Raw genomic sequence first — 13,356 nt, 5'->3', positions numbered from 1 at the left:
CCAAACTCAGCAGGATTTAAGCCCCACTCATCACCTGATATGAGGGGCTTAAATTGTGGTCAGCTTGGTTGCATACTACTGATCTCTGCTGGGAGCAGACACAAACAGCCAACACAAGGTTTAATCCCACTTTCCCACTCATCAGATGTCATCACATGATTGACAGGTGGGGAGCCCCACTCACATGTCAAACTTGGCCCAAGAGGCAGATCCTGATATACATCCAGTCTATGGGTCTAAAAAGGTTCCCCACCCCTACCATACAGATTTGCATAGAATCGCCTTACTGAATCAGAAAGAGGTTTACTTGGAATCCTGCAGAATTCAGGAAGATTTAAGCTACACTCATCAGCTGGTGAGCGATGGTTAAATCCTGCTTAGATTGGTTGTGCACTGCTGTTTTCTGTGGGAACTGGCAGGAACAGCCAATGCAGGATTTAACTCCATCTTTGTATTCATCAGATGATGTCATGAATGACATCAGCTAATGGGTTTATGGACGTGAATGTGGTTGGGGGAAAACATGGGTCAACTTGTGCTCTAGAGGCCCCCCACCCTACCTAGTTGAATTACCAGAGAAGAATTAAAGGCCAACACACAGGAATTTCAATTGCTGCTTTAAAATGAATCTTTCAGAGGTTAATAATTTCACATTTTAGCTCTAGGTTGCCCAAAGTGGAAGGAAAGGGGGATTATTTTGAACAATCACAATAGAATATAACTGAGCAGGGCAAACTCACCTAAGAACGGATCGCTGTATTCTGTATTGGATAATTTGAGTAAATTGTTTTCCAAGGTTTCCATCACTTTAGCTGAAAGGCATAATAAACATTTTACATTCAGGTCACTGTTTATATCACACGGCCCCGTTCCTTTTGTTTGCTACGTTCAGAATGTATCACAGATGTGGAAGAATGCCAGTGGCCTCAGTGTGCCAGAGCTCACCTCGTTCTGACACTACATCGACGGTAGCGGTTGATGTCCCTGCAGTCCCTAGCTGAGGTTGAGGCTGCACTCGATTTGGCTGCAGGAATGAGGAATGCTTGCTGAGGCTGTGCGGGTGTGTTTGGCTCTGCGCAAGGCATGGCAAGGATCTCCGGGATGGCTTCAATGGGGGCTCTTTGACATTCTCGCTCTTGCTAGTGTTCATGCCTGAAACAAAAGATAGAACCGTTAAGGAAATATTAATCAATTTCTGTCAACTGCTGGAAGGGAATCTGAACCTGCACTGCAAAAGTCGTTTTTACAGCAATAATCTTGACAGTTTTATGTACAAAACAATCTGCAAATGTGTTGGAATCTTTTAACGGCACAAACAGAGACAGTAAACATGTGGGCTATTGGTTACTTTCAAAATAAAGAGAGTTTTTACACTCAGTGGCTTGCACCCAATTTCTGCTAACATAAAGCAGGGAGTTTGATTTTCTTCAACACCTCCTACCCACTTAAGAGGCCTGCCTGATCCCTGTAAAGCAGTTTTTGAGAGTTGGCGTGGAACTCGACAAACTGAATTGCAGAAGGTGTAGAGGTCAGTGGTCTGCTGAGTGGGGAGGTTTCATGATGCCTTTACTTATGCAAACAGATCAACTTTCAGTTATGACAATACTGCCACTGGGTACATCATAATATGTTTTAAAACTGATAATTGCTTACAGGCTATGCCTCTGTTGTAGAAGTGACTCCAAATATGCAACAACAGAACTAGGCATATTTAGAAATCCAAGTGAAAATACAAATTGATGAGTGAAATTGTAAAACCTATGTATGCACAACCTTTGAAGATGATGATGATTTTCATTCTGCTCTTCCTCCGAAAGATGCCCGGGGCAGCCAGACACCAGAGCTTAGAACATTACAAAAATTTAAACTAACATTACAGTTCTGCCATGAATAATAGCAATTTTGAATACAGTTACAGATAGGTAGCCGTGTTGGTCTGCCATAGTCAAAACAAAAAAAATTCCTTCCAGTAGCACCTTAAAGACCAACTAAGTCAGTTCTTGGTATGAGCTTTCGTGTGCATGCACACTTTTGAAGGCTGCTATAAACCTACTGCTCTTCAAGTATCAAATGTGTTTTGGCCCCCACTTGATCATGAATCCAAACTCAGATACCCACCCCTCAAAGCTGTAATGCTCAGATCAGTGTGATGCAGTACATATGCAGAAGAACTACTCAAAGGCACTGCAAGTAATACACATAACTACTCAAAGGAGTTGATATGCCAAGGCACAGCAGGTCATACTTAAGTGATGCCCTTGATCCAACAAGGACACACACTTTGCAATTGTGTTATAAAGGGATGGGGTAGTCAAGGCAACAGATTCTGCTCCTCAACAAGCAACCTAGCACTCTGAACTAGTCAAAAGTTGTGCATAAGTACTCCTTTGCATAGATGCCAGCTAGGCCTCCAATGGCACATTAAATCAAGTAGCTACATACCTGTTCTTTCAAGGCAAGTACCAGCCTTTCTAGCGCTGATTGTTCCCCTAATTTCTGGACACAAAATCTGCCCCCCCATCTCTGTTTTATCAGTCTCCATACTCTGGTCCAACACCTTCAAAGCTTCTCACGATTCACATAGAGTCAGAGATTGGATGACCACCTGTCAAGGATTCTTTAGTTGAGATTCCTGCATTGCATGGGGTTGGGCTACATGACCCCTAGGGTCCTTTCCAACTCTATGATTCTATGAAATATAGCACAGTGTGCCATCACCTTGAAGTGGACTGTAGTTAATTAATGAAACTTTTATTGGTCTTTGAGGTGCCACAAGGCATGCTACTTTTGCTGCAAGGGATTAACCTGGCTACTCCTAGCAGTTCTTGAATCCACTTTGTATCTACTAATGCTGTCAAACTTTGTCAGGTGCGAGCATAACTTTGCTTATCACTTTATGGCAGCGTGAAGATATTACATCCTCTGATCTCCACACACAGAGACCTCTTGCTCTTTGTAGTAGCCTAGTGTGAATAGAGATAGAAACAGGACTCTGTAATGCCCTTTGGTGATTCCTCCATGCACCGTTACTGTGACCATATGGAGTAGGTACATAGCCAAAATGTTAAGTAGTTTAATCTTGCTGAACAGCCATTCAACCCTCCGATAAAATATTAGAGCAGTAGGCATTAAAGGATGCCTTAAAATGATGTCTAAGACCATCTTGGTAATCTTTCTTAAACCAATCTTTGAAAAAGCCAGTAAAAGGTTTTTTTTTTAGTAATAATAATTATGTGTTACTCTTATGGGTATTTCTTGTACAGCCTCCTGCTTTTCTCAGAAGAATCACTGCCACAGATAGCAATTAGGTAAACTTATGTGATCCTTAAAAATGAAGCTCAAAAGGGTTATCTTTCCCAATAGTAGCAGTAGTTTCCAAAATGTAAAGCTTGCTGTAGCTTTCTTTCATTTCCCAAAACATCAAAGTAGAAGAGCACCAGATTATTTGTGATTTTTGTGTTGACTACTGAACAAAGACCTGGCTCTTGAGATATGAGAGTGATGTTCCTGGCACATGACTGGGCCTTTCCTCTCCTTTACAGGCTCCCTGAACTCCAGAAAGTGAACCCTCCAAAATGACAGTCAAGGGCCCAGGCTGAAGTGGAGGGGTTGCGCACCAGATGTTGCTGGACTCCAACTCCCAGCAACCCCAAGCAGCATGGTAAATGGTTAGAGAGGATGGGAATTGTAGTCCAGCAACATAGGGAGAGCCACAGGTCAACCACACCTGCTGTAAAGGGAGGAGGGAATCAGGACATTGGGATTGCCACCCTGAGCTAGTGGAATTTCCTTCTCCTTCTGCAAGTGTGTCTTTGGAGCTAAGCCAATGTACTCTTCCACCACTTACATAAGGACCGCAACGCACATTATTGGTCATATTTTATACATTTCAGGATATGCTCCTTACAGGAGGATATAAGGCAGCTCTCTGCCCCAGATGTTGATTTAGGTAAGCTTATGCAGACAAAAAGACCAATCTTTTCCAGCAGTCTCAATTTCCACTTTCCAAAACATAACCCTTGCTATGTTTCCCCCCCTTTTATTTACTGAAATATCAAAGTAGAAGAGTGTCAGGTGATTTGTGACTATTGCATTTACTCTATAAACATAGCTTTAAAAACAACAACCCAGAATGGACTACAAATCTAACCAAACAAACCTAACCAAATTGTCAGATGGCTTTGTGCCACCCCAGTTAATAGTAATTTATGTCCTGAAACACTAAAATCATATTTCCGCACAAGTTGCCAGCATAAGTAGCAATCGTTTTAGGGAATGGCAAGATAAAAGTATTATGAGTGAATAGATACAGACATCTTCCTCGAAAACAGACTTACCGTTATTGATTCTTTAAATATTTATTCTCCTGCCTCAGAATTCCATTTGATTACTAAAATTTCAGCACCATAAATGCTTCAGACCTGCCCTACAAGATCCAGCAACAAACCTATATTGTGTATGTATCAGAGGTTAACAATCCGATAATTCTGATCTTGTTGGGACACTGATGAACACTATAGAGTTCTATAAAAGACTTTGCCCCAATCATTTCAATGGCATGGACTTGTGAAGAACTGCTCCTCTCATGTAAGTGAATTGGAAAGTCCATTCCTGATCAAGGCCAGAGCCCATGAGTTGATGCCCAAAGCAAGCAGATGTGGTGCTACCCACATATTGTGCTATTTCTGTCACGGATCCTGGAAGCTGAAGAGACAGGGACATTGTGTCCATTGGTCAATGTATCAAATGAAGTCAACTGAGAAACATATTTGATTGTGTTAACCTTCACTGGACATGTCTTCTGGGACTGTCCAGTCCCCCCACACAGCAAAGAAATAAGATGCTGAATGATAATGGCAAGCTGAAATTGAGACTTCATTCTTCATCAAAGTGATCAGAATATGTTAATATGTCAGTGGGTTCTTGATCTAAGAATCTTAGTTAAATCAAGGAGGGCTTTCAATACCATGTGCAATATTTACTTGGAATAAGAACAGCAATGTATCAGTATTTCCCAATCCCCTGCATCTCATATAAAGAGTGTAAACTGGTAGCCACCCTCTGTTTTTTGCATCCTGGCAGAAAGATGGCAGGCCTTAGGATGTGGGGAGTACAATTCTGCTAAGTCTCTGGGTTCTCTTAGCAGCTTTCAATACCACTGACCACATTCTTTCAATACCACTGACCACATAGGTTCTCTGGGATAGGAGTTGGACACACAATGATATGATGGTTCTGGAGAGCTAATTTCAAAAGGAAGTGCTATATGTGGCCCTTTGGCATCTATGCTATAGGCTCCTGAATTTTTAAAAAAACATTTACAAGAAACAACAGGGAGAGGTCACCTAGGGATATGGGGTGAGGCTCCATCTGTATGCTGAATACACCCTGCTCTCTCTTTCTTTTTAATCTAATCCGGATGAAGTGGTGGAAGTCTTGGATCAGTGCCTAGCAACAGTAATTGGCTGGATAATGGGCTAATAACTGAAAACTCAGCTATATAGTTGCAGTATACCTGAAGGAACATCTCCACCCCCATCGTTCAACCCAGACACTGAGGTCCAGCTCCAAGGTTCTTCTGGCGGTTCCCTCACTGCAAGAAGTGATGTTACAGGGAACCAGGCAGAGGGTGGCTTAGGTAGTGGCACCCACCCTGTGGATTGCCCTCTCATCAGATGTCACGGAAATAAACAACTATCTGACTTTTAGAAGACACCTGAAGGCAGAAGGTTTAGGGAAGTTTTTAATGTTTGATGTTTTATTGTGTTTTAAATATTCTGTTGGGAGCTGCCCAGAGTGGCTGGGGAAAATCAGCCAGATGGGCGGAGTATAAATAAATTATTATTATTATTATTATTATTATTATTATTATTATTATTATTAAACATTTTAAGTTTGTTGAAAAGTGCAATATACAAAGGTGAGCTATGGCAAATTCAATATATTTCCCCAAAACTTTTCTTAAAGCATTTTCACAGTGTTTTTTTTATATGTGTGTAGATTCCACCAAGGTGAAGGTTCTATGAGTAGATGGTTTGTCTGTTCGGGAAGGTGGTGCTTCACAGCAGAGGCAGATTTAGGGGAGCACAAGCAGTTGGTTGCACTGGGCATGGAACTTCAGGGGTGTTGCTGGGGATGCTGCGACTATGATTCAGAATGGTGTGAGAGAGGCAGAGGGTGCCGAATTTTGGCATTGCACATTGAAGACATTTGGAAGGACATTGGGCAGCATTAAAGAATGGGGGCAGGGCAGTTACTGAACAAGGTGCATTTTCAATTATTTTTTTAAGTATCCAGAGTACAGACCTGCAGGCTTTCTAGTTTATGAAGTAATTAACACTTCAAAGCAAAAACACTGTGCTTCCCTGGTGAAAACAACAACACAGAGATAACTAGTTTGCCTTTATATATTCTTGCTTCTGTTATACCTAGGATCTGAATTCCGTAATTATAGCCCAAAGAAAGAAACAAGCTGCAGATGAAAACATGATGAAATCTAGAGACTGAATGAGGTTCCACTTTTCAGAGAAGAGACATGTGTTTGTAAAATTTAAGACAAGATGTGTAAGACATCTCTGATGCCATCACAAGAAAACAAAAGCAAATTCAAGAGGTATAGAGAAATAAGGGAAGGCGGGTTCATTTAAGCCTTTTCCTGCTTACATTTTTTCCATGCCCAGCTGTCTCCTTAAAGCACTTTTCCTCTTGTGAGGTTAAAAAAATGGGGTGTGGTTCCATATAATATAATTAGCTGACATATCTGGCATGTAATATAATATATTTTACAAATATGGAATCAATTCTCAATGTAAAATATACAATAACAAGAGCATTAAACAATTCTTAATATGATCATGAATATATTCAGAATTCCAGGATAAAAAGCAGGGTTAAAAAGCAGGGCAGTTAAAACAAGTAACACAATCTTGTTAAAATTCAAGTTCATATATTTTGTTGGACCAAACAGGATTACCTTCACTTCCACATTCCTGGTTCCTTATTTAATGCTTTAGTTCAGTGACTTAAAATTTGCCATTGCATTCTATATGGTGATGCAAAGGTTATTGTGTGCTATCAAGTGTAGGCATGATTATTTTGATAGTGAAGGGACAAAGTCCTGGTCAGACTTCTTGAAAATGGGCTTGGAAAATGAATGGATTTCTGCAAATTAAAAAATAATTAAATAGTTCAATTTCTTCTGGGTGCCAAGTCAACCCAAATTAATGCTTCCCGCATGCAAAATAATCATATCACCAAGGACATGATGGGGTCTGAGCCCTTATCCTGAGTGAGGCAGTGTGGAGGCAATGTGATAAAGCATGGGAGTGAAGTCATTTGTCTCTTCCTCCCCCGTCTGGTTCTTTGTGGAGTGGAGTTCACTTCTCTTGCTCAGATTAAAATATCCAAACCAGAGAAGAGGAGTTTTGGGGTTGTAACACTTGCCTTGTGTTTCAGGGGGAGCTGTTTCATCATGTCCTTGCACAGATCCAGCTCTATTTCCTTGTCTCGGGGGCATTTTTGTGGGAACTGGTTCTTGGGGTAACAACAAAAGAGTAGGAAATGCACCTGTAGTTTCATATGGACACCATGCAATTTTTGTTGCTTTACTAGATTTGAGTATGATTTTTAGGAATTTTTTGTAAGCCACTGTGGCCACCTCTTGGGGCTATTAAATGAGCTACAGGAATTCTAAATAAATAACTAACCAAGCACCAAAGCTAGGAATTGCCATCAAGTTAAATTTTAGAAATGAAGGCCTTTGATTTGTGCAGAACGAGTGGAAGATATGCTATTTTGCTTCCTGAAGAACTTGCTCGTGCAAAATGTGCACATTTGTAAATAAAAGAACATCACAACGAAGCCGTAAACCTCGCAAGCACGTTCCTCTTAAGAAAAAAGCAAACACTGTAGCGGCAGTGCCTGCTACTTCCTATCACTGAGGGAGATGAGAGAGCCATGAACATGAAAGCAGTATTTTGAGAACCATTTCCTTCAATGGACTTTAAGCAGCTTAAATTTCGAAGAGAGGAAACTTTTAAAAAGAAATTTGTATTACCACCACAGTTATTACTTTGATGGCTGACCATTTAGATCTTAGATGCTTTAACTGGCAATTAAGCAAGACTTCGTGAAATCCAAATATGAAGTTCTCAGATCAGAGGAAGCATTTATATATCACACTGATTCATCTATCTCTAGTAAGAAGTGAATTATCCAGTCAAGAGAAAGAGAGAGAAAAACAGGGAGGGGAAGGAGAGAGAGAGAGAGAGAGAGAGAGAGAGAGAGAGAGAGAGAGACCTTTTTGCCTATTAGTGCTACCAAAAGCACTTCACCAGTTCCAGAATGAAAGTAGCCAGTGCTTTCTTTCTTTAAATAATGTTTAGGGGGACTCTCATTTTCCTACTCACATTGAAATCCTGGCCCTCAATGAGGCCAAACTTAGATTCACAAAATGTTTAGGCGTGTCCCCCCAAGAAAAAAGCACTGAAAGTAGCTGAGATAATAAAGCATCCACAATAAAACTGCCAACAGACAATATTAGAAGAGCAGCATCAAAGTTATTCAAATGAGATCCATGGACACACTAAAATCATCTTCAAATGCCCAGTGTAAGGATTTCTTTACTGTCCTCCCTGACTCCTCAAATAGTCATGCATCTTGTAACTGTTAATCTTACAGGCACATCCCTTGGAGCAGATCTCTAGTTGGTGATCCAAGCGAATAGGAAGAAGAAAGGGAGCACAGATGATATGGATAATATGGATTCTGACCACGTAGTACGTCTTCAGTAGTTAACACCAGCACCTTGACTTGAATTTAGAAACACAATCCAGCAGAACTCAGTTAGGATTACATCCCATTTAGCACTTTATGACGGAGCTACTGTAGGCTCTGCTTGTTTTTGCTGGATGGTGCCCCATGTGATTTATGAGACCTGTAATAATTAAACAAGCCTGAACAAACAGCAGACAGGGGTTAAATTAATAAGAAGGTTGTGCTGTATTCCCTAATGCAGCAAAATAATGTAAATACCAGGTCTCTGGTGGCACAGGCCCTGAGAGTATGTGTGTGTGTTAAGCAAGAATAGGAACTATAGTCTCACAGGGAGGAATGGAAAAGAGATACAGCTCATATTATTCATCTCTCCTTAGGAAAATATATGAGCTAATATATTCCTTTACGTGTTAAGAGAAGAAATATGTGTTCCTTCTTTATCCAAAAGGCACATGTGATGATGAAGGGGATCCATGAGGAGACCTCTACGCACAGTGGCTTGAATCACCCAATTCAAAACCCTTCATTTTGAGGGAGAAGAATCATGCAAAGCCTCCATACCTATGAGCACCTCGGGTCACAAAGCAGATAGAGGAGAGGCATGCACCTTCTCCAAGAAAGCCATCTAGGCGAATGATTTAACTGAGACGGCAACAGTACGCATTAAGTGTACAGAGGTTTACCCTAGATAGGCATTGCAGTCTGTTTTAGTAGAACCATGGGCATTTCTTCAACCAACACAACTCTTACTTGCTGTTGGCAAGTTTATATCTGTGACTCAAGAATAAATTTACGCAGATGAAACACTGAACTGCGATTGTGTTTTATTCGAATAATAAGCTAGAAACTATGCAACTGTAAGTACCTGAAGCAGATAAGCATTCCACATGCAACTGAAGTAATATATTGCAATATTTATCCTTTCAAAAACAGCTTCGTTTTTCTGCTTGTCCATTTCTATGATGTGCACACTTTATAATTTATAAACACCCGGAAGCGTTTCATGAAAGGGGAGTTGCTAATTGAAGAGATTTGAGAATAGCTCCCATCCTATGGTCATACCATATGGATGCGCTGCAGGAGAACAAATGGAACAGTGTTTAATTGTCTCTAAATATCATCTCCTGCTGAACTCCTCTCAATCAGTTCTCAAAAGGAATATATAATGCATACTATACAGATGCATTGTAAAGTATTTAGTAACATTTTAGCATACACTTATCTTGCTTTTTAGAACAGAAATTGATCTTTTGTCTCCTAGGTATGCTCTTCCTCAGATCATGCATGCCAGTGCTGCTCAGGGTAGTAGTTTATAATAACAAAATAAAAATTTACAAGGTACTACTGCCATAAATCATATACATCTATAGATGAAATAATCTGGCAAAGTATCTATCACATTCTTATAATTACTGTTTTATCAACCAAAAAGTGGATTATTGACTCTGAAACACAAAGTCACACAAAGCATCACTCCTCCAACCTATCATCCCATCATCATTTCAATTGCTCATCTTATTTTGTAACTACAACTTTTTTATTGTTTTGAGCTAGGAACATGAGATATGTTATTCTGAGGACATTCACAGAGGTAAAGTTTCCTTTTCCCTCCTTCTTTGTGCAGTCCCCTGCCACTCCAGGAAAAAAAAAGTGGTTTATTTATGTCGCAACCATGAAGGCTTGAATTTTGCTAGCCCAGAGATAGAAAGTGAGCGAGATCCCTATTAAGGAAGATTGGCAATTTAAGATGATAGAATTTGTGGAAGGAGCAGGTTTAACTTTTATTCCATAGAGCAAGAAGAAACCTGATTCAAAGAGGAGTGGAATTTTTGTGTGGAATATTTAGAAAATATTTGTGCATAATTAAATGCTGGTAGCATTTAGATACATTCAACAGTATGGTAAATATTTGAAGGACATAAAATGGAGAAACAATTAGACTGGCTATAGTAAAATATGCAGGAATGATAGATAAATAAAATGAACCATGAAAGGGGAAGGAGAGAAGTCAATTGTTACACGGTAGTATGTAAAAAGTTTATTTTGAGATGTATAAACTGAAAAATTAATAAAAATTGTTATAAAAAGGGGGGAGAAGAAGAAAATATTGGAGCATTGGGGCCCTTTCTGAAGAATGTGGGATGGGGTACGTAGGATTGTCAAGGGAGAGGAGGCTATGGGGAAGCTTCCTCCCTTGAATCACTGTTTGAAAGAGTTCTGCCTGGCAGCCCATACTACATTGTTCAGCCTGATCTCCAGGCCAACCCTCCTGTGAGGATTGGGGGGGGGGGGTGTTGCAGGTGGCTGTGAAAAGGAGAGTAGAGAAAATTGCCCTTCTGCAAACTTCCTTACTTTGACACCTCTTAGGATCCAAGCCTTTGGAGCATTTTGTAACGTCCAAGGAAATGGCGAACAAAAATATATAAAATGCTTATCAACATTAACATAAGAAAAATTAGGGGGGGAGGGAGGAAATGTAGCTTAAAAGGAAAACATGGACTAGGTCAGGCATGGAGAACTTCTGGCCCAGATGTCCTAATTTGGCCCATGGCCCTGTTTACCCCCAGTCACACCCAGCTGTCACATACCTGGCATCACATCTGATGACAGGTATGGGGTATAGAAAGTCATGGTTGGAAAGGAACAAACATTAAAGGGCATTCCAATTATTCCTTTGCAAGTGTGGTTTGCCTTCAGCACCTTTCAAATTCAGCTCTGAATGCAAGTCCACTGGGATTGTCTCCAGCTGGAAGCTTCCAATCAGAGCGGCCAAGGGGAGCTGAACCCTCCCACAAGTCACTAAGCAAACCAAGTTTATCTCCTCATTTCAGTTTCAGCACACAGAAGTCCCTAACTGAATCACTATTCTCATCACCTCTTAAGGGAAGGATACTGGAAAGGGAACGTCTGAAGAGCTTAATGCTCCCCTCAAAGTTCCAAAGACTCAGATTAGGATGCAAATATACACACATGCAACTCTGAAGCCTGTTTGATAGGCTCAACATGTTGACATAAAAGCCTAGCCTTTTACATCATTTCTCAATTGGGAATCGTTTTCTGTTGACAGTGGATTAAATCAAATGCCAATTACAAGCACCATTGCTCTGAAGTCGTACGCAAAATAGTACCTCTGAGCTTCCTTTCTGAAGTTCTCCAATTACAATGCTTTAGGGCTTTTAGGTATGTGCTTTTAGGGCTTTTAGATATGTGGGAGATAGCACCATTTCCAGGAATAGAGCAAAATAGATGGATAGAACTATCCCCAATCCTGGCTAAATGGCTGAGCCAAGATTGGTGGAAATTATGCTGGCATGTGCCCTGAAAAATGAGAGTTCTAAACAGGGCTGGATTAACCATTAAGCAAGGGAAGGGGGACACTATATAAATTTTCCCTTGCCAGATTTACCAAGGACAATATGGCGCAGCTAAAAACAAAGGCTCCCACAATAACTGAAAAATTACAGAAATAATAATAATAATAATAATAATAATAATAATCTTGGGGATGTATATATAAGAATCTGGCTAACTGGTAAACTGTCACTCAGTCAACCAAGGCTCACATGTTTATATTTTGAATTAGATATATATGGAGGCACCAAAGTATTTTACGTGCTTAGGGCCTCTGAAGGTCTTAATCTGGCCCTAGTTCCAAAGGAGTGTGTTGGGGAAAATTAGGCTGAGGGTACTTGCTATGGATCCTAACTCTGTTCAGCTCAGTCATGCAACCTGACAACCTGGTGGACCTTACCCCAGCACAAAGGGTGGTGCAACTCAAACTATTATTTTAAAGGCTTGATTTACCTCTGCTAGGCTTATGCAAGCTCAGCCAGAGTCTGTATCTGGTGTACTTTACACCAATTCAACTCAGTTGGTGTAATTTACACTACTTCCCATATTTAGGACTGCTCCCAAAATTTCTCAGATTAGCATGCAAGCTTTCAAGTTCTCCAGAGCTCTTAATTGAGCTACATAGTAGGCATTTCTTCTGATGGTCAAGGATTAAAAGGCAATGGAAGACTGCCTGTTTAAACCCATTGTGAGATTCTCTTTCGCCAGTCATTCAAATATATGTGGGAAATTCCTAAGGACAGCCCCAAGTGCTATATGTCATTGCTGATTACATCCATTATAAAGGGACATACAGTGAACCTGACTATTTTAATGAAGAGTCAACAAGTGCATTACTGCCCTCTAGTGCAATAATACACTCATCGTTAATGACAGGAATCAGAAAATAGGGGTGTGTGAGAGAGAGGGTTAAAAGTACCGGTAGATTATAGGAGGGTTATTGTTCAAGTTGTATATCCTTATCCCTCTTCAGAACCCAGTTTGATCAAAGACCTCCAGAAACAAGTGTACACAAATGGGAACAGATAATTCTTTAGACAATGTATCCAAAAGCAAACTTCTTTGATAACTTGGAAACACATTAGGCATTTGCTTTTTAAAAAAACATATCCCTACAGTTACAAAAACTGCTGATCAACATTTACAAAAGCTTCATATGCTGATGCAGGTATTCATTGTTGGTTTTTCATCCCCTAATCACATTTGAGAAGAGCCTTCTCTCATTTTGGC

The 13,356-nt window shown here is 40.3% G+C and overlaps 1 protein-coding gene across 3 annotated transcripts in view; it reads right to left on the bottom strand.

Moving 5' to 3' along the window:
- Positions 1-13,356, bottom strand: part of ANO3 (anoctamin 3) — a 238,002-nt gene that overhangs the window by 104,482 nt on the left and 120,164 nt on the right. For all 3 annotated transcript variants that reach the window (XM_083749885.1, XM_083749884.1, XM_083749886.1), the window contains exons 2-3: positions 946-1,152; positions 741-812 (exon numbers count right to left, since the gene is read on the bottom strand). In XM_083749885.1, the coding sequence (XP_083606011.1) occupies positions 741-812; positions 946-1,152 (279 nt within the window). The remainder of the gene's footprint in view (positions 1-740; positions 813-945; positions 1,153-13,356) is intronic.

Source organism: Podarcis gaigeae (assembly GCF_964106915.1).
Source record: "Podarcis gaigeae genome assembly, chromosome: 1".
NCBI classification, from domain to species: Eukaryota; Metazoa; Chordata; class Lepidosauria; order Squamata; family Lacertidae; genus Podarcis; species Podarcis gaigeae.
The sequence above is the reverse complement of the archived record's forward strand: the minus strand, read 5'-3'. Positions and strand labels throughout refer to the sequence as shown.